At 33.7% G+C, this 23,010-nt stretch overlaps 1 protein-coding gene across 5 annotated transcripts in view; it reads left to right on the top strand.

Annotated features, from left to right (window-relative positions):
* The window catches only part of NIPBL (NIPBL cohesin loading factor), a 200,167-nt gene that overhangs the window by 101,585 nt on the left and 75,572 nt on the right, over positions 1-23,010 (top strand). For 3 of the 5 annotated variants that reach the window (XM_042951844.1, XM_042951836.1, XM_042951853.1), the window contains exons 9-10: positions 707-1,333; positions 7,383-9,008. In XM_042951844.1, coding sequence (XP_042807778.1) covers positions 707-1,333; positions 7,383-9,008 — 2,253 coding nt within the window. Of the gene's footprint in view, positions 1-706; positions 1,334-2,328; positions 5,138-7,382; positions 9,009-23,010 lie in introns of those variants that run through there. The other 2 variants (XM_042951862.1, XM_042951868.1) reach the window with 2 other exon arrangements.

The raw sequence follows: 23,010 nt of genomic DNA, 5'->3' as shown, positions 1-23,010 counted from the left end.
CCAGTAAGTATTCATGTGAGTGTAGTTTCTAGGATTAATTTGTTATTTTGTAATTTAACAGATTTATTCTTACTTTAGATTTGTTAGTTTTCCTAAATATTAAGTGAAAGAATAGGAAATATTTGCCCAAAATATTTGTGTTGTATCATCTTTAGAAACAATGAACTCCTGGGGCGCCTGGGTGGCGCAGTCGGTTAAGCGTCCGACTTCAGCCAGGTCACGATCTCACGGTCCGTGAGTTCGAGCCCCGCGTCAGGCTCTGGGCTGATGGCTCAGAGCCTGGAGCCTGTTTCCGATTCTGTGTCTCCCTCTCTCTCTGTCCCTCCCCCGTTCATGCTCTGTCTCTCTCTGTCCCAAAAATAAATAAACGTTGAAAAAAAAAAAAAAAAATAGAAACAATGAACTCCTTTGCTATTTTCAAACAAAGTATATTTTATAAGAACAAAAATAGAAATAACATAATACTGGTCTGGCAGATGGAATACTCATACTTCAGTTAAACCTGGATCATCTACCAGCAAGCTCAAAGATTATGGGACAAGTCTTTAGGCTTTCTTTTCATATTTTGTAAATAAGTTGCTGAGATTAGATAATTCCTTAATATTTTTTCTAGCATTACTATATTGTCACATATTTAGTATTTCTATCAGTGTACGAAAACATAAAACTAGCACAATTGTTCATTCCTGTTGAATTGCTTTTCTAGGATCAAGACCACCTTTAATCCTTCAGTCTCAGCCTCTACCTTGTTCATCACCTCGAGATGTTCCACCAGACATCTTGCTAGATTCTCCAGAAAGAAAGCAAAAGAAGCAAAAGAAAATGAAATTAGGCAAGGACGAAAAAGACCAGAGTGAGAAAGCTGCAATGTATGATATCATTAGTTCTCCATCCAAGGACTCTACTAAACTTACATTAAGACTTTCTCGTGTAAGGTCTTCAGACATGGACCAGCAAGAGGATATGCTTTCTGGTATGGAAAATAGCAATGTTTCAGAAAATGATATTCCTTTTAATGTGCAGTACCCAGGACAGACTTCAAAAACACCCATTACTCCACAGGATGTAAACCGCCCACTAAATGCTGCTCAGTGTTTGTCGCAGCAAGAACAAACAGCATTCCTTCCAGCAAATCAAGTGCCTGTTTTACAACAGAACACTTCAGTTGCTACAAAACAGCCCCAGACTTCTGTGGTACAGAATCAGCAGCAGGTATCACAACAGGGACCTATATATGACGAAGTGGAATTGGATGCATTGGCTGAAATTGAACGAATAGAGAGAGAATCAGCTATTGAAAGGGAGCGCTTTTCAAAAGAAGTTCAAGACAAAGGTAAAATAATCTCATTACTCCCACATCATACTCTGGGCAAATATGTAATTATAATGTAAAAAAGGGTTTTTTTAGTTACTCTTTTTTTTTTTTCATTATATTTTATGATTCTTTATGTCTCTCAATTATGTTTTTATTACTAATGCTCACACCTCAGAAGTTAAATTCGTAATTTCATTTTTTATCTGGAACAACTGTCTGAGATCTGGTAATTCTGTAGCACAGGTCTATCACCTATTATGTACCAAGTGATATTATCTGTGATTGTCTACTAAATTGCACATTAGTGTTTCTATCATCTGTATTTTCCATAAGTTATGTTAGTTTTGCATCTTCACCTTTTTTTCTGTCAAAACGAGGGTAACTGCTATAAAACTATTTTGAATCAGTACATTTAAGAAAAGTTTGTGTGTATGTTTGTTCAGTTAATAATCCTGTTTCAAATTAGTTAATTCAGTCAATAATCAGTTTCAAATCCTACTGTCTTTTAATATAGTTTGGGGGATTTTTGTTGTTGTAAAAAATTATGGGAAAGAATTTTAAATTTATATTAAGTAGCAAATCTTAAGGATCAAGGATCTTTTCTTGGTGATTAGAGTTAAGTGTTCCCTTTTGTCTGAGTAGTATATTAGGCTGGAGTTTTAAGACACCTATTCATTGAATTTATGGACTTTTTTTGTGCTTATAAAAATTATAATTAAATAAAAGAAAGTCCCTATTAAATTATTGATTGGTGAACTCTATGTATAAAACTCTTAAAATTTTTGAGAGACTGATGAATCATTAATTGAAATTAGTAATGTAATTTATGGATTTGATGTTATTTACAAATTCATATACATGTTTGACTACCCAAACCAAAGCATACTATATGATTCAATTTTCTAGTTAAATATTCTAGATTGACATATAGTTCTCATATTTTCTTTTTGATAATTATAAAACAAAACTTCTTCGTGTTGGTTAGAACTCTTTTTTATATATGATCTTGTTCATTATATGACAGCATCATTTCTAGATAATTATGTTTCTACGCTAAGAAACATGCTGAAGATTTTTATTGTATTTCCTGTCTCTCATGATGGCTCTTTTTAACATTATTGAAAAAATAGACCTTATTTAGTAATTGTTGTTCTGTGATGCTTTCTAAGTGCCTGAATCACAGATTGGTGCAAGTAAAGAGATTGGTGGAAGTCTTTATTTTTTTGGCTAGGGCACTGGAATTTTTTTTTAACTGCTAAACTGTTGATGTTAAGGATGAAATGAAGTGTTGCTTATTCTTCTGGTTTAGTAATGTGTGGTTCAGGAAATAGTAACCATATGGGTTCCAAAATGTATCTCCTCTTCTAACCTCTTATAAAAGTATATGCATGTCAAGTAAAGACAGCAGTATTATTTATCTTCTGTTGATAATATTAATCCCAAATTCCTGAATCCTATGACAGTTTTATAAGAAACAAAATTGTAATTTCTTGACTGAGAAATACTAGTTGCCTTGAGAACTGAATTTTTGTATGACATTTTAATCTGTGTTTTGGGAAATTATGTTCTTAAAAAGGTGCTTAATTTTTTAAGTGATTTTTTTAAATAGTTGGTAGGAACGAAAACATAGGCAATGGTGAACTTGTTTTTTCTTTCCTGAACTTTTATTGTATCACATTTGTTGAAGCGTAAGTTTTTACTTTCAAAAACCAAGTGAAAATAAGGATAGTAAATAAGGCTAACTGCTTAATTGCAAACTTATTTTTAGACTGGTAGCTTTTTTTAGGGAGAATAAAACAAATTCAGCAAACAGCATCCTGTTCTTTCAGAAACTTGTAATATATATTTTACTTTTAATTATCTAATCAGTTTTCTCCATAATCTGTGATAGTGTGGCTCTAACAAAGATAAATTGAGAAGTTGAGTGAACAGAGCTGATTTACAATTTTGAACTTTGTAAGTTGACTTACAGAAGTATCTGGTGCTCTAAGGATTAAAGGATAAATGTTCATTGGAACTACTCCGTCTTTAGTTTGATATAGATGATTTAGTATCTGTATTTTTCCAAATTGGTTATACTGATTTTGCCGACCTCATATTCGTACTGTCATTCTGACTTGTTTCCTGAAAGCCATGTTCCCATTATTTCATGGCTTTATTTGAACACCTTTGGAATTTAGGTGCCACCAAACACCTGTGATTTGAACCCTGTCATTTTATATTCAGTTTCTACATTGTGTGATGGGACAGTGTTTTATGTATAAGCAGTTATCTTGAAAATTTGGGAAGATTAAAAGTCTGGTGTATTGCTCTAAGATCATAGGTAAGATCGTAAATAAAAGCAACATTGTCTGAAGTGGTAGTAGTTTTATAGTCAGGCCTTGAGAAGTGAAATATTTCCTTGAAATGAATTTATTACTAGTTACCACTGCATTTTAGGGTTAAACTGCGAAATTGATAATTACCTTGCATTCTAAGGTATGGCACTGAGAACTTTTTTATAACCATTGTATTGGTGGTGGTATGGAATACACAACACGACTTGTTTTACTGAGAGCTCTGTTCTCGGGTCTGAGCTTGTTTCCATTTTATTCATTTGTTATGAGAGAAGCATTCCTTTCAATAGATCAGAAATGGAAAAACTATACCTTGTCAATAAGATTAGAAAGCTTAACACACATGGTTGTTTGATAATTGTGGAACTCAAGAATAAGGATAGAATAATTTTAAGAAATACTTTACCTAAGCTGTGGCAGACCTAATGGATCTCTGTTCCACGTACAGAGGACACTTTTCTGGCTGCTAGGTATTGATGTCCTGTGGCCTTTTCTCCCTTCTTTGGATAGTTTTATATACACTGATAGGTTAATTCTCTGTAACCTAATATTTTATAATATTCTCAAAGGACCTTTTTGTTCCATCTTTTGCTCATATTTCCAATGTCTATAATTACATAAATTAATTTTAAAAGGCTATTCATCTTTGCTTCTGGGATGATCTATCATAGACATTAATATCTCCTTCGTGTGCTGAAAATTCCTGCTTTCTTTTTTCAAAGAGAGAGTTTCTTTGTTCATCTTTGCCTATTTCATCTTTTCCCAAGGTCCACTTTCCATGTTAGCAAGTATGAGGAATGGCCTAGCCTAGCTACTAATGTTTTTTAGAATGTTACAATATTCTTGCACTATAACCCTTATAAAAAGTAAATTACCTACTCTCATTTGGAATAAGAGAGGAGACAGGAACAGGACAGTTAACCACTTAGTTTATACTGCATTTTAGGGATGGGATGTTTTCATTTTTCATAATTGGCTACCATGTGTATAACTGTGCTGTTCTAAGTGTTTTCAGTTATCACTTGCAGATTTAAGCAAGTGTTATAGTTTGTTTCTTACAAGCATAATCAAGTTCAGAATTTCTCTAATGGCTAGATCTTATTTTCACATCAGCATCTAGATGACAAGTATTGTTGGTTTTGAAAATATTGTATCTTTTTGTATGCATTTTCTTCAGGACTCTGTGCATTCTGATAGCTAAACTTATGGTACCCAGTGCTGAAGAGGGCTTAAAGATAATCAGCGTCCTAAATATTGAAATTATTCTTCATAGAGATGGCTTTCCATCATTAGGTGAAGGTTATGATGTAATGAAGACTGATAACAAAAGTGGATAGACAAAAGTGACATGCAGATTCAGAACCACTTTACAGGAATAAGTTCATGGTGGAACTGAATCAGATCAAGTGAATCAAACCTGCGTGCTCTTGACATATTCAAGAATCCTTGCAGCAGTAATGGAATTTTTCCCGGTTTTACAGAAGAGGTGAAGTACTTTTCAATAGTTGAAAAATTAAAACTTTGTACTTAGCAATATATTGTGCATAATAGAAAAAATTACAACATCTTTCCCAATCTTAATATATTACTCACGTGCAAATGCTTTCATACATTTTTATTATAACCATAGCACCTATAGTTTAAGATAAATAAGTCAAACATGACAATTCCTTTGAAATTAAACTATGCCCAGTTTTAATTTTACTGATACATTATAAATTGAAATGAGGTTAATGATCTATAAACTCGTTTAACTATTTTGTAATCCTTTAAAATTTAGCCTTCAAGATATTTTAATGTTAATGTTCAGAAGAAAGACTGATTGCTCATATTAATAAAAGGACAAACCACAGATTTCTTAAGAGAAATTCTCAGATGCCTGAGATCTGTGATGTCATTACAGTACTTAAGTATGCTTAGGTTACCATTTTAATAACTTTCACAAGCATGTTTCATTGAAAAATATGTTAAAAATCTTCAACTAGATTATACTATTTAGATTTCTAGATTCTTGTCCTAAAGATTTAAGAGTATAGGTTGTAAGGCATCCCATTTACCATTTATGAGGTAGTAATTATTTGGTATGCCCTATGGTAAGATATAAAGATTATTTTGTGTGGCAGAACATTACAAGATAAAATTATGGAAATATAAATTTAGTATTCTGAGTGCTTTCTTCTTAAGTACTGATGTAGAAAGTTTCATATAAGTTCTTGCCAGGGTAGTTTTTACTGGGGAAAATAGATGATAATATACTTTATTATTATTATATAGTTATTTTACAAATGGAGCCTATGTGATGGTAGACTTGACTTCTGAATAAGCAGCAGAATGACTTGTACAAAAAATTACTAGCAAATATTTGAAGTAAATTTTAATAAAATATTTTACTAGATTTTAAGCTGGAATGAACTGCCGCTTCTCACTTTGAAAACAAAATGACAGAACTTTGGTGTATAAAAGCAACATTACCATTATTATTATTTTTTTTTTTTTCCACAACTTGGTTTTCTAGCAATAAGGGATTGTGTTTTAGTGGTCAGTTTGTCTTTTAACCTTGTTTTCCTTCAATGGTATTATATCACATTGATGAATATCATAAGAGAATCTAGAGGTTCTCTTACAAAGATGAGTTAAAATGGCCTTTAAAACATAGCTAGGTAATTCAGCAAGTAAATATTAAAGCAGACAAAACCTTAAGGTACTATAATATAACTATTTCCAAAAACTAACTAGAGATTCAATTTATAGAAAATGACCTAGCAGCCTCTTGAGTCAAGTGGAATCATGCATAGAAGTACCTAACTGTTAAAAATACCTTGGCATTTTATTGTGGTGGTAGAGTTGTGCTTGTATGTATTTTTGTCTTTACATTTCAGAATACTGTAAATTATTTCTTAATGAGGCCAATATATAGATCCCTAGAACTTTACATGGAAGAGCCAAAGCATTTTTCTTAAGTGGAAGTTGCTATTAAGACAGGATTTACCTAAAGAGTCTTTATATGTGTCTCATTTTTATACTTATAATATTAATGTATTTCCTTATTTTAAATATACTTCTGATTGTGTGTTAGCTTTTAAGTTCCATTTGTGCTGTTGACACCTTGAAGAATTTGAATCCTGAATCAAAGGTTAATGACAAGCTGTTTAATTCTTTTTTTCCACCTTATTCTCATTTATCTTTTTTCAGTGGCATGATTTCTATTTTCTTTTGGGTTTTATTCTTTTCCATACTTCTCTTACATGTTGTAAAACCTTATGTTTCCTGTTTAGTATGTCAGCAGATTTGCGGTACTTAGTTTTTGGTTAATGGTTAAAATGATCTTAAATGAGAACATATGATTTATAACTGGTTTCCTTATTCTTACGTAAAGAATCTGGTTTACCCTTTATATATACAAACATAAATATATGTTTGTATTTAATGTATTATACGTTCTGTTTTTTTATACTCTTGGGCTTATTTATATACTCAACAAATATGCTGTTAAATACTTGTTACTGTAGTCGTGAATATTTATTGAGGTACTGCACGCATGAATATTTCCTTAAACCTTGGTTTAATAGTATTATGTCATTCATGCCTGCTATTTTATACATGCATATTGACATTTGCATTCACCACATTAAAAAAAACATTGCGACTTAAATATCAAAGTCTTTATGGCTTTTAAGAAGATAAGAATATGTGTCTATTACTGATACTGAATATTTATCTTTAAATTTCAGATAAGCCTTTGAAAAAAAGAAAACAAGATTCTTACCCACAGGAGGCTGGGGGTGCTACAGGAGGTAATAGACCAGCTTCTCAGGAGACGGGTTCTACGGGAAATGGGTCAAGGCCAGCATTAATGGTTAGCATTGATCTTCATCAGGCAGGAAGAGTGGACTCTCAGGCTTCTATAACTCAGGATTCAGACTCCATAAAAAAGCCTGAAGAAATCAAACCATGTAATGATGCACCTATTTCTGTTCTTCAGGAAGATCTTATTGGAAATCTTAAATCTACACCAGAAAACCATCCTGAGACTCCTAAAAAAAAGTCTGATGCTGAGCTTTCAAAGAGTGAAATGAAACAAAATGAAAGTAGATTGACAGAATCTAAACCAAATGAAAACAGATTGGTGGAGACAAAGTCAAATGAAAGTAAGTTAGAAACTAAAATTGAGACACAAACAGAAGAACTGAAACAGAATGAGAGCAGAACAACTGAATCCAAACAAAATGAGAGCACCACAGCCGAACCTAAACAGAATGAAAATAGACTGTCTGACATAAAACCAAATGACAACAAACAAAATAATGGCAGATCAGAAACAACAAAGGCAAGACCCGAAACCCCAAAGCAAAAGGGTGAAAGCCGACCTGAAACTCCAAAACAAAAGAGTGATGGGCGCCCTGAAACCCCAAAACAGAAGGGTGATGGACGGCCTGAAACTCCAAAGCAGAAAGGTGACGGCCGACCTGAAACTCCAAAGCAAAAAAATGAAGGTCGGCCTGAAACACCAAAACATAGGCACGAAAATAGGAGGGATTCTGGAAAGCCATCAACAGACAAAAAACCTGAAGTGTCTAAACATAAACAGGATATTAAATCTGATTCACCTCGGTTAAAATCAGAACGAGCTGAAGCCTTAAAGCAGAGACCTGATGGGCGATCTATTTCTGAGTCATTAAGACGCGACCATGATAGTAAACAAAAATCAGATGACAGGAGTGAATCAGAGCGACATCGAGGGGATCAGTCTAGGGTTCGAAGACCAGAAACATTGAGATCCTCTAATAGAAATGAACATGGCATTAAATCTGATGGTTCAAAGCCTGATAAACTAGAAAGAAAACATAGACATGAATCAGGGGACTTACGGGAAAGACCATCTTCTGGGGAGCAAAAATCAAGGCCTGACAGTCCTCGTGTTAAACAAGGAGATTCTAATAAATCAAGACCTGATAAGCCTGGTTTTAAATCACCAAATAGTAAAGATGACAAAAGGACAGAGGGCAATAAGAGTAAAGTAGATAGTAACAAAGCTCATCCTGACAATAAGGCAGAATTTCCAAGTTATTTGTTGGGGGGCAGGTCTGGTGCATTGAAAAATTTTGTCATTCCAAAAATCAAGAGGGATAAAGATGGTAATATTACTCAGGAGACAAAGAAAATGGAAATGAAAGGAGAGCAGAAAGACAAAGTAGAAAAAATGGGATTAGTTGAAGATCTAAATAAAGGAGCTAAGCCTGTAGTTGTGCTGCAAAAACTGTCTTTGGATGATGTTCAGAAACTTATTAAAGATAGAGAAGATAAATCAAGAAGTTCCCTTAAACCTATCAAGAATAAACCATCAAAGTCAAATAAAGGTAAGAATACTTACACTGATGTCACTTGTATTCTAATTAGTTTTCAAGTTATAGGGTTACTAAGGATTAAAAAAGTGGAAATTTACAAAAATTGAAGCACTGCTACATGAAAACATAACATTTATATAAAACAATAATGAATTGTTTTCAGTAATATAAATAAAAAGTTCTCAGTGAAAATTCTTTGTCTTCCACCCCTATTTGAACTACTCGGTGTAGTCATGATTTTTACTTTGGTACTCAGAGATAAGTTCTTTTGCTGTTTAGTTATTTCATGTATTTTTGAAAGTTGCTTATTAATCAAATGAATGATTAGGATGGATGTATATAACAACTTCCTAAAGTTATTCAGACTGTGGAAGTATTCCATTCTATAAGGAGGTAGTATATTGAATTTTAATTTCTAACATCTCAGGAAAGCTATATGGTATACAAAAATCAATGTTATAAGCTCTTAAGAACATTGTGTCTCAATACTATTTTCTTACATACCTATGTATGTTAATTATTGATGCATAGTTTAAAATTATATAATTTAGAAAGTTATATAAAAGGTTATTATCTTTTTGTGGGAGAGGTGGTTAGTTACAGATGTTTTATTTAAAAAATATAGTTTTGTTCTTTTCTAGGGAAAAGTAATAGGGAATAGTATTCACCTCTTAAATTGGGTTAAATCATTAGTTTTGAGGTTTGGGGTGGGTTTTTTGTTTTGTTTATTATATGGTTGCTGAGTTAGATCCTGTGGTTACTTGAGTAGTATTATTTCCAGGAAAAAGAAGGTCTTAAGTATTGAAAATACAATGGCAGTTTGTGCAGAAAATATAATTTTGTATTCCTTTGTATACTGCTTTAAAAATATATAAGTACATATACAATATATATGTATATATAATTTGATGATGGTGTGTGGCAAGACCTATTTAGCCCATGCAATATAAATACATTAAGATACAGATTTTAAGACAATAGAGGTGAAAGTTTGATTTTTAAGTTCTCCTTCTGTGAAAGAGGTTCATTAAGAACTTAGATTTATATTTACTTATAGGACTATGAAACTCTTGAATTGTGCTATTTAGTAGGATAGCCAACTAGACTCTTAGGCTATTTAAATGGAAATTACTTTAAATAAAATTAAGAAATTCATATTCTCAGCAGCCACATGTGGCAAGTGGCTCCCTTATTTACACACATAGAGGACATTTGCATCATCATAAAAAGTTGTGTTGTATAGCACTGCAGTGTACTAAGAGATCCAGAAGGTGTAATGGTTATTATTATTTTTGTAAAGTGTTGTATCTTGTCTATCAAAAAAAGCTCAATGAAAACATAGTATTACTACTAAGAACTCTTTATTCAAAGAAATCGCTTCTCATGGCTGATCTTTTTTTTTTTTGCTGTTACTTGGTCTTTATCAAATGTTTATTTTTTCACTAATTTTATGTTTCAAAAATGAAAAAAGATTGTCTTTATCACTAATATTTATCCTTTTGTAGTGAAGCTTTAGATTTTAAATTATAGCAGTCAGACTTAAAAAATTAAGACTTCAGGTGTAACTAATAGTCTTTATTATTTGACTTAGGTGCATCTCTTCAGAATTACTTGTTTATGTAAAAGAGGTTGTTAGAATGTAGTGGCCAGCACTAGAATTTAGATACAGATTGTTTTTTAAAATTTTCACTGAAACTTTGGGAATGGCTTATACATAGTATAAGCTACAATTTTAGAAGAGTCAGAAAGATGGAAAGTGGTACCCTCTTGTCCCTTGATCTGGACCGTCTTTTTCTCCCCTGCCCTCTGTCAGCTTATGCTAGCCTTGCTTTCTAAGCTCTGTCCTAACAAAGAATCTTTACAACTGAACATCAAGAAACGAATATAGCTCCTAATATAGTACTCCTAATAGTAACTGCTGTACGATTTCCCCTGGTTTTTTCATTGCCTGTGAATGTAAACTTTTTAGTACTAATTCATGTTCCTCCTAAATGTACTTTTAACATGAATGTATATACTTGACATGTTCATGTTAGTAAGTAGGCTATCTGGGTGTGTCTGCCTGTTAGAGTAGGCTGTGTGTGTGTGTGTGTGTGTGTGTGTGTGTGTGTTTGTGTGTGTACAAATGCGCAAGTACGTATACACACATATATTACCAGATCTGCAATTATTATTAAGTGAACATTTCCATTAAAAATATTATTTTAATGCTTAGATTCACCTCAGGATCCCATGTATATCATTTGACTTTATTTATACCTTAGAATTCATATCTGTTATTTTTTAGTATACTAATTTTGGTTTTATCTTAGATGTCTGCTACCAAGTTAGCAATAGCACAGTTACATAATTGTGAATTTTTTTTAATTACATAGGAAGCATACTTGTGGCACAACTACCCTTTGTGTAGCACACATTACTTGGGACTTTCTTTTGGAGAGTCACAGAGAATCACATATTCTGACATGTTGGTGTTTTTCTAAGTAAAGGAATTGTATTGAGTATTGCTGAGATACTTTTGTGGTTGATTTCTAAGGCCAAAATTCTTGGTAGGTTTTCTTGGAAGAGTCATGAAATTCTGTCTTTTACATATTTTTAGCTGATGTCAGTATTTAAAATATTCATTCTTTAGGAATAGTTTAAAATTCCTTGAGTATACTTTAAGCTGATCAATTTTGAATGGTAGGGGTATAGATTTATAACTTATAATAAATATTATGTATATTTGTTGTTTGTGTGACCATATTAAATGTAAAGTGACATTGTTTTATTTCTATGGGGATATGTGTATATCCCAGTACCTAACATAATACCTAATGCTTAATTAGCATATTAAATATCTGTTGAATGACTATTGCCACCATGTTTCAGAAGAGGATTTGTGTGCAGATTAAAATTGTGTGTTCATTTTTTATGTTCCTACCAGTAGACCCTAACCCAAGAGCTACATAATTTTCAACTTTGTGTCCCCTAAAATTTGTTATAACTTGTTTTACACTGTCAACTACCTACTTTTTGTTAAGATCCCAAGAAAACTTACTCATATTTATATGTGTTTAATTTACCCTTTTTCTTGTTTTGCTCTATAGCTGTTACAGATTGGCTCAGTATGACTTCTGTTCTCATCCTGCTTCTTTCATCTTCTGTCTTATCACTTTGTTTCTTCTTTTTCAAGTGGGGGATGGGTACAGAGAATCAACATAATCTTTAAAACCTTTAAAATTTTTAAAATATCTTCTATTATACTTCAGTCAGTATATTGAAATGCCAAAAATAGTATCTTTATTGTTAAAATATTCTTAGACTATTGTCCTGATATACCCTAATGTACAATATGTCTCCAAATTAAAATAATATGAAGTTAAGAGGTCTTTAAGACTGGCATGTTCATCAGCTAGCCTGCCTTATGTGTTATTAGTAGCTTAGTATCTGTAATCACACACATTAACAATTTGATTGGTTATTTACAATTCCAGAATGTCTCATGATATTTTAGCTTTATGTCCAAGGAAATAATTTTTTTTCTTCCTCCACATACTTCCTTCCAACCAGTGTATCATTTTGTATCACTTAACTCACTACTTTTAAGAAATATCCCATACCACCTATATTTGAGATCATGGCCTTTAAACCATGAAACAGTTACTGAAAATGGTTTTCACTGGGAATGTGTACTTCTCTAACAGCTCAAATAGTCAACAGTGTTTAAACCCTAGGGTTCATTTGGTTAGGGAATGGTTGCGGTCATATTGGGAGCAGTTATTTCACCTCAGTTATTACTGTACCAGTTAAACTACTAAATGTTGTTCGCTATAATACATTGGTTGCTTCTATAAAGTTTTCCTATATGTTAGAAATAGGTGTATGTATGATTGAGGGGTGAGAAGACAGCAAATAATTACTTGTGAGAGAACCTTCTATTTATGAAGAACACACTGAATTCCCTCTTACTCTAAAAAAAGTTACTGAAATCCTCCCCTACAAGAGCCTGATACCTATACTAAGATAATGAATACCTACTTGATAGATCATAGTATACTATATCATAGTATAATATTAAATCATTAATATAATATTGTAGTAAGTTAATTTTATTATATAGGTTAATGTATCATAGTACAGTTGACTCTTTAACAACATGGGGGTTAGGGGCACTGGCCACCACACACTTGAAAATCTATGTATAACGTTGGACTCACAGAAACTTCTCTGCCAGTAGCTTACTGTTGACCGGATGCCTTGCAAATAACATAAACAGTTGATTAGTGTACACACACACACACACACATACATATATATACACATATGTATACATATATAACAGATATGAATTCTAAGGTATTATATACTGTACTTTTACAATAAAGTAAGCTAGAGAAAAGAAAATTATTAAAATCATAAGAGAAAATACATCTATAGTACTATACTATATTTATTGGAAAAATTCTGTCTATAGTGGACCTGTGTAGGTCAAACCCATATTATTCAAAGTCAACTGTATGTATAATATAATACATAGCATGATTTAGTATAGTATAATATCAAGTAGGTTTTCATTATCTTAATATCAGTCTCTTGTAGAGGAGGGTTTCAGTAACTTTTTTTAGAATAAGAGAATTCACTATATTAAGAGTAATATATCAGAGTAACAGTATATAACACTATACTCTGATATAATATGATACAGTATAATGTGGATTTTTAAATCTGGATCCCCTCCAGATTAAAAAAAATTAGCCTTCTCTGGCTTCTAATGTTGAAAATTGAAAATTCTCCATTAAGTCCATTATAAATGATAATACAAAGTGCACTGGAATCAGAATCTCGAATAAATTGTAGCCTTGGTTCATTCACTTTATAATGGAGAAACCAATTTTCTTCCTACCTCATTCATTTATGAGAACCAAAATGAGTCTTGCAGTAAGAACCAAGAGCTGTCCAATTTTTTATATGACGAAATGCAGTCATGCCATTTTAATTGAGTTTATCTAATGAGAGTATTTTTGAAAAACTTTATATGTATATATACTTTATATTCACAGTATATTCGAAGACACTGCTACCACCATTTCTTGTCAATTTTTTGAGATGTATTTAACATAATAGCATTTCATTGAAGTGTACAAAATAATAATTTGATGTATGTATATGTCATGAAATAATTACCACAATAAATTAGCATTCATCACCTCACATAGTTCTATTTTTTTTTTCTTAAGAGAACTTTTAAGATTTGCTGTCTTAGCAACTTTGAAATATACAGTATGGTACTGTTAACTGTAGTAACTATGGTGTACATTATATCCCCAGAAATTATTCATCTTATAACTAGAAGTTTATACATTTTGAACACCTGTACCCATTTCACCCAACAACCACCACCCCCGTGTCTGGCAACCACCAACCTGTTCTCTGTTTCTGAGTTCAGTTTTTTTAGATTCCACATATAAGTGAAATCACACAGTATTTGTCTCTCGCTATTTGACTTATTTCTCCTAGCATAAGGCCCCGCAGGGTACATCCATGTTGTTGCAAATGATATGCTTTCCTTCTTTTTTGTTACTGAATAATCTAGTGTGTGTGTGTACACATACATTTACACCACATTTTTCTTTACTCATTTGTCGATAGACTAAACAACTTAGGTTGTTTTCATGTCTTGGCTATTGTAAATAATGCTTCAGTGAACATGGGTGGGGACAGGCTGTGGAGATATCTCTTTGAAATAGTGATTTCATTCCCTTTGGGTATATATCCAGAAGTGAGTATTGCTGGATCCTATGGTGGTTTTGAGACCTCCATACTATTTTTCATAGTGGCTAGACCAGTTTATATTCCCCCCCGCCCAAACAGTGCACAAGGTTACATTTTCTCCACATTCTCACCAACACTTCTTGTTGCCTTTTTGATAATAGCCATTCCAGCAGGTGTACCTTCTTCCAATTTTGATTTGCATTTCCCTGATGATTAGTGATGTTGAGCACCTTTTCATACACTTGTTACACTTGTTGACCATCATGGTTCCTGAGATCGAGCCCCATAGCAGGCTCTGTGCTAATAGCTAATAGCACAGAGCCTGCTTTGGATTTTTTCTCTCCCTCTCTCTGCCCCTCCCCCACGCATGTACTTGCACTTCTCTCTCTCTCTTTCTCTCTCTCTCTCTCTCTCTCTCTCAAAATAAATAAATACACTTAAAAATTTTTTTCTTATTTTTGTTAAATCTTTTTTTTTTAATGTTTTTATTTATTTTTGAGACAGAGAGAGACAGAGCATGAGCTGGGGAGGGGCAGAGAGACAGGGAGACACAGAATCCAAAGCAGGCTCCAGGCTCTGAGCTGTCAGCACAGAGCCTGACGCAGGGCTCGAACTCACAGACTGTGGGATCATGACCTGAACTGAAGTCGGATGCCTAACCGACTGAGCCACCCAGACGCACCTCTTTATTTTTGAGAGAGAGACAGAGTGTGAGCAGGGGAGGAGCAGAGAGAGAGGGAGACACAGAATCCGAAGCAGGCTCCAGGCCCTGAGCTGTCAGCACAGAGCCCGATGCAGGGCTCGAACTCACAAACCTCTGAGCCGAAGTCGGACACTTAACCAACTGAACCACCCAGGTGCCCCTTAAAAAAATTTTTTTAAATAACCATCCTTTCTTTGTTGAATATTCTTGGCTGCTTTTTTGTAAATTAATTGACCATATATGCATGAGTTTATTTCTGGGTTGTCTTATCTGTTCCATTTATATATGTGTCTATTTTTATGCCATTATCATACTGTTTTGATTACTACAGCTTTGCAATATAGTTTAAGATCAGGAAGCATGGTGCCCTGAGCTTTGTTCTTCTTTCTTAAGATTGCTTTGGTTATTTGACTATTTTGTGGTTCTGTGCAAATTTTAGGGCTGTTCTATTTCTGTAATAAATGTCATTGGAATTTTGACAGGGATTGCTTTGTATATATAGATGGCTTTAGGTAGTGTGGGCATTTTAACAGCATTAATTCTTGTAATCCATGAGCACAGAACTTTCTTTGCATTTATTTGTCTCTTTAGTTCCTTCTATCAACTTTTTCTAGTTTTCAGTGTACAGATCTTTCACCTCTGGTTAAATTTATTCCTTGATATTTTGTTCTTTTGGATGTAATTATAAATGGATTTTTTTCTTAATATCTCTTTCTGATTATTGTTCGTATATCAAAATGCAACTGATTTTTGTATGTTGATTTTGTATCCTGCAACCTTTTTTACTTTATTAGTTCTAACAGTTTATTGGTGGAATCTTTAGGTTTTCTATATATATCATGTAGTCTGGCAATAGCGATAGTTAATTTTTCCCTTCTCGTCTGGATGCCTTTTATTTCTTTTTCCTCCCTAATTGCTCTGCTCTGGCTAGGACTTCTAGTACTATGTTGAATAAAAATGGCAAGATTGGGCATCCTTATCTTGTTCCTTATAAAGCTTTTCACCATTGAGTAAGATATTAGCTGTGGGCTTGTCATATATGGCCTTTATTATGTTCAGGTACATTCCCTTTGTATGCAGTTTGTTGAGAGTTTTCATCATGAATAGATGTTGAAATTTTTTAAATGCTTTTCTGCATCTATTAAATAGATGATCATATTATTTTTATCATTCATTTTGTTAATGTGTATCACATTGACAGATTTTAAACCATTCATGCATTTCTGCAATAAATCCCACTTCATCATGGTATATAATCCTGATTCTTTTAATGTGTTATTGAATGCTATTTTCTAGTATTTAGTTGAGGACTTTGAATCTATGTTTATCAGACGTATTGGCCTGTGATTTTCTTTCTTGTAGTGTCCTTTTCTGGTTGTGGTATCAGGGTAATGCTGACTTCGGAAGGAGGGATCCTTTTCTTCCTCTTCTGTTTTTGGAAGTGTTTGAAAAAAATTAATATTCTTTAAATGTTTGTTGGAATTCATCAAAGAACTTGTCTGGTCCTGGGCTTTTCTTTGTTGGGAGGATTTTGATTACTAATCCAATCTCCTAATAATTGGTCTGTTCAGATTTTTTATTTCTTCATGAGCCAGCCTTGGTGGGTTATATGTTTCTAGGGATATGGATCCTTTGTATTTATATGGTACCAGTTTTAATGCGTCTTCTGTTGTTTTTATTTTTATTTTTTTTGAGTCCTCTTCCTTTTTTTCTTGATAAGTGTAGCTGAACGTTTGTCTATTTTGTTTATTTTTTCAGAAATTCACGTCTTAGTTTCATTGACCTTTTCTGTTTTTAGTCTGTTTCAATTATTTCTGCTTTAATATTTATTTTCATCCTTCTATTAAATTTGGGCTTTGTTTTCTTTTTTTAGTTCCTTGAGATTAAAAGTTAGGTTGTGCTTCTACTATTTATTTTTCTCTCTGTGTCTGCATATCAAGGAAAGGATCATTTGATCCCTGCTTCCTACTTTCTGTGTTGATTAGTAGTAAATTGTCATTTACATGATAAACTTACTGGAAAGCATGTTTCTTTTTATCGTTCTTCCCCATAGTAATATAGTAGCTGCACATTGATGAGATATTTGTAGTACTAGTGTCAAGATCAAAGCTGATGCTTAAAGCCAGATTTTTCTTGGAATCTTTTCTCCTGCCTGCTTCATTTGTAATAGTTTTTTTCATTTGCTACAAACCAACTCCTTGGCTTTTGTCTTCATTAAATAAACCAATTTTCAGTGATCTAAAATGTACAGAATATAGTGACTGCACTGGCGAGGTGGCTGGCACTTTGTTCCAATTTGAAAAAACTATGACAGGATAGAGATCAGGGGTCAGCAGACTTTTTCTGTGAAGGCCCAGATTGTAAATATTTTAGGCTTTACAGGCCACTTTTTTTTAACATTGCAATAATACGAAAGCAACCATAGACAACATGGAAATGATTGTGTGTCACTGTATTCTAATAAAACTTTATATACAGAAATGTGTGGTGGGCATATTTGACTCCACAGGCTGTAGTTTGCTGAGCCTACCTACTGTAGATATATAAAATTAAAATTGTATTGTAGGTTAATCCGATAAATAGATTATTCTGTAGCAAATGAGACCTAAAATTTGTAATGTCCACTGTTACTTGAGTATTTATGTGTGTATGTAAAACGATTCATCTAGAATGAGTTTTGAAATAGTTTTCTAGTTCTCTAGTATTTATGTAGTGTGAAGTTTGCCAAATATAATATTTCAAGAAGGATATTTAATATCTGAGTACCTCATTTAGTGGGGTTATATAAGTTATTAATATATTAATATTTAATATATAAAAATATATAACAAGTAGAATCAGACTTCAATTACTTTTAATATATTTTACACTTGTCGCACGTCAATTATGATATCTTTTCACTTTGTGGATAAACTTCCTTCAGGATTTAGAAAAGACTTTTCATCTGGAAAAAAGCTGTTATAATAGATAAAACTGATCTAAACACCTTTCTTCATAGAGTTTTTTTGTTGTATAGATTTCCTTGGAATAAATTTCTATGAATAGTATAAGTAATGAGTTAAAGGATTTTAACCCCATTTGCTCTGTTATATATTCTACACTAATTAACAGATTCTGAGTATATACATTTCAGTCAACTACAAGCAGACTTACAGAACTCAGAAGCAAAGGCTGAATCATTTCATATCATCTCAAACATCTCTGCATAGCAGTTAATTCCTAAAGACATCGCTGTGTAAAGCATTGTAGAAAATTTGATCTTTTCAATAACGATCATGAGTCAGGAAGTTGACTTGTTAAAAAAAAAAAAAATGGACACAGTGCTTTTAAGAAAAATTTACATCAAGAATAGAATATTGGGACACCTGGGTGGCTTAGTTTGTTGAGCATCCAAGTCTTGATTTCAGCTCAGGTTGTGATCCCTGAGTCATCATGGGATCAAGCCCCACATCAGCTCCACACTGTGCATAGAGCCTGCTTAAGATTCTCTCTCTCTTCCTCTGCCCTCTCCCTGACTCGTGTATTCTTTTTCTCTCTCAGTCTCTCTCTCTCAAATTAAAAAAAAAAATTTTTTTAAAGCAATAGTAGAGTGGGGCACCTGGGTGGCTTAGTCAGTTAAGTGTCTGACTCTTGACTTTGGCTCAGGTTAAGATCTTGCAGTTTGTGGATTTGAGCCCTGCATCGGGCTCTGTGTGGGCAGCAGGGAGAGTGCTTGGGATTCTGTCTGCCTCTCTCTCTGCCCTTCCCCCACGTGCACACACACCTTCTCTCAAAATAATAAACTTAAAAAAAAAATAAGTTGAAAGTATATTGACTACCTTGTATCAGAGAGCTTAATTATCTATGCTATAATTTTGATATAAAAGTTGCTTCATATTTTAAGTTTTTTTGTAATCCTGAATAAGTAGTATTAGGCCTCCAGCCAGTACCTGGGGTCTCTCTGCCTCTTTACCAAAATTAAAGCAACTTTATACCAGATTATCTCATTATGCATCACTTCCATTTTTCCTAAATCATCACAAACAAAAGCAAACCTATTTCCTGACCTTTTCCTTTTAGAGAAGGTAATCTACCTGATGTTCTCTTCCCTTAAATTAAGACCTCATCCTCAGTTACAAACAGATCCTCCCTTCTTATTACTCTGATGACTGTTAACTAACATCTATAGAAAGCTGTGAGTTTCACTTCCCTCATTTTCACTCAGCCAAAGAGCCTTAGCACTACTAAAAAGGAGAATGTCCTTTCTCCTAGTTTGCTACTGCTCTTTCCAAATTCAGTTGATCCTTGAACAACATGGAGGGTTCTTCCTCTACACAGTCAAAAATCCATGTATAACTTTTGACTCCCCCCAAATTTAACTACTGATATAGCCTAATGTTGACCAGGAAGCTTTACCAATAACATAAAGTCAATACATATTTTGTTTATTACACGCATTATATACTGTTAAAATCATAAGAAAAAGAAAATACATCTACAATACTATACTGTATCTCTCAAGAAAAATTGGCATATAAATGGACCCATGCAGTTCAAACATGTTAAGGGTCACCTGTAATTGCTAAAATGTACATGTCAAAGTTTTTCCCCTAAGGTCATTGTTTTGTGACCTCCAAACTTTTTTTTTAATGTTTATTTATTTTTGAGAGAGAGATACAGAGTGCAAGCGGGGGAGGGCAGAGAGAGAGGGAGACACAGAATCCGAAGCAGGCTCAAGGCTGTGAGCTGTCAGCACAGAGCCCAACGCAAGGCTTAAACCCATGAACCACGAAATCATGACCTGAGTCAAAGTCGGATGCTCAACTGACTAAGCCACCCAGGCACCTGACCTCAAAACTTTGGACAGCAATCTTCCATGTCCCTACGTTCACTGCAGATTTTGGTCCCTAGTGCACAGTCTTCCTCTTTATCCATAGTACTGCCATCAGGTTAGGTAATCTTATGGTCCCTGTGAAAGGAACATTCAGTGTCCTGGTCTCATAGTTGAACCATACTTTTTTTTAGTTTCTCTTTAGGTTGTTGCTTTTTGTTTCTACCTCCCAACTGTTGCCATATTTCAGGGCTATGTAATCCACAATTTATGCTACTTAGACGTACTTCTTAATAGTGGCTTTAAATAAAGAAGTTGGCTTGCATTTAGGAACCATTTCTACCAAAAATATGTATCTTCTTCAAACTGTATTAACCCACTTAGGGTTACACGACAGTCAGATTGCCTGTATTTGGGGTTAAAGATCCATTTGATGCTACTCCTTTGTAATTTGAGTAGGTTATTGGAAGAATTGTCCCTGAACTACATTATGCCTAAGATGTTTTTTATGACTTACATAATTTGGAGTTTTATGTGAGTCTCTTGGTTTGTTTCTGAACATGACTGGTTTCCACTGTCTGAATCTTTAGTCCCAAAGAGTTCATTTATTTTAATCTCGGGGTTGTTTGTTTCACTTAAAAAAACAAATAACACATTTTTTTTTAATGTTTATTTTTGACACAATGCGAGAGACAGAGTGCAAGCAGCGGAGAGGGAGACATAGAATCTGAAGCAGGCTCCAGGCTCTGAGCTGTCAGCACAGAGCCCGACGCGGGGCTCAAACTCATGAACTCACGAACCGTGAGATCATGACCTGAGCCAAAATCGGACGCTTAACTGACTGAGCCACTCAGGCGATCCCAAATAATACATTGTTATCTAATCAGTGACTCTTTGAGACTTTTAATAGTCTGGTTTTAATAATCTGCTAAATGTGCTAATATAAGTAATTTAGACTAGAAATCCAAGGTTCCTAAAATGTACCATATCTAGAAGTAAATGTATTCTTTTAGCCTTATTAGAGCTAGAAAATAGAGGTGCGCTACATCTAATGGAGTATATACCTACAAAAGCTGAAAGTGTGATATTCACAAAATTGTGACTAAATGACATTATCCCCTCAAGCCAGTAACTTAAAATTTTGTGGTAATTCAGACACCTGATTTAAACAATAAAGTAGTTGGAATGGGAGAAGTGAGGTGAGAAAGATAATCATCAGGTACTAGCAATCTGAGTTTTTTAAGAACAATAACCCTACAAACAATTTTTTTTTTAATGTTTATTTTATTTTTGAGAGAGAGCACAAACCAGGGAAGGGCAGAGAGAGACAGAGACATAGAATCCGAAGCAGGCTCCAGACTGCGCTGTTAGCACAGAGCCTGATGTGGGGCTGCACCCATGAACTGTGAGATTGTGACCTGAGCCAAAGTCAGACGCTTAACTGACTAAGCCACCCAGGTGCCTCCATAAACAATAATTTCTAAAATCTAGTTTCTAGTTGTGTTACGAAATAGACATTATTTTGCAATTAATTACTAGTTCCTAATTTAGGGGAAAGAACATAACCAATACATCATAGGCATCATTTGACGTACTCACTGTTTATTCAGATCTTTTGAAGCTGAGTCAGTTATTCAATCCTTGATAATGTAGTAAAGAACCCGAATGTGAGTATAGGAAAGTCTAACATTTTATCTCTTATTCTTTATAATCAAGGGACCTAGCTGAGTCAGTTTATAAAGTGTTTTATTAAAAGGAAGAAAGGATGTGTTTAATTGAGAAAATGACTAAACCTTTGGAATAGATGTTTGTTTAAAATGAAACAGAGGTCACTTTTGGAGGATGATACATTGAGAGACATTACCTGTTGCTGGATTCGTTTTTTCTTAAATTGGGTCATCTTCAGAAATTAAACATTTGGTCTTTGAATTATGTTGCTGTACCATTCAGTTATACAGAGGTTAAAATGATCGACCTAATAGAAAAGCTCTTAAATCTGATTGTATTTTTTATGATTTAGGGAATAAGAGATGGTAAACTACAATGAATAAACTTTGGTGCCTGCTTTATCATATATATGACTTTAAGTTTTCTATGTCTGGCTATTGTGAGGAGTTTTTTTAAAAGAGAGAAAGAGAGCAGAGTCCTTGCTCTGGTGATCTCACAAACCATTGTAAAGAGACTACAAGTACCAATACATATATTGACCCTTGATTATCTATTGTATATTTATCCATAGGATAATTTTTATTCTGGGATATGTATCAGGTCAGTATATGTCTTTGAGAATGGGAATTTAAGCAGAACATAATCAGGTAAATTGGCTTTTTAAAAAATGTCATGATGGATTAAAGGCCAAATACTTTGGCGCTATCTCTACTAATTTTTTTTTTAATGTTTTGTTTGAGAGAGAGCGAGAGCACACAGGAGAGAGCAGGAGAGAGAGAATCCCAAGTAGGCTCTGCACTGTCGTCATGGAGCCTGACATGGGACTCCCATCTCACAAACCGTGAGATCATGACCTGAGCTGAAGTCAAGAGTTGGATGCTTAACTGACTGAGCCACTCAGGCACCAGGGGCTATCATTATTTAAATACCCCAAAAGGTTATAACATTTCAGGAGTACAAAAAGGACAGTACTTCCTTTTTTTTTTTTTTTTTTTTTTAATTTGGGAAATGTCTTCATTTGCCTCTAAAATCTAGCAATTCAGAAACTATACAGGAAGTTTGTAAGTGATCATAGGAAA

The sequence above is a fragment of the Panthera leo genome, chromosome A1 (assembly GCF_018350215.1).
Source record: "Panthera leo isolate Ple1 chromosome A1, P.leo_Ple1_pat1.1, whole genome shotgun sequence".
Classification (NCBI taxonomy): domain Eukaryota; kingdom Metazoa; phylum Chordata; class Mammalia; order Carnivora; family Felidae; genus Panthera; species Panthera leo.
Note: the sequence above shows the minus strand (reverse complement) of the source record. Positions and strands in the feature narration are given on the sequence as shown.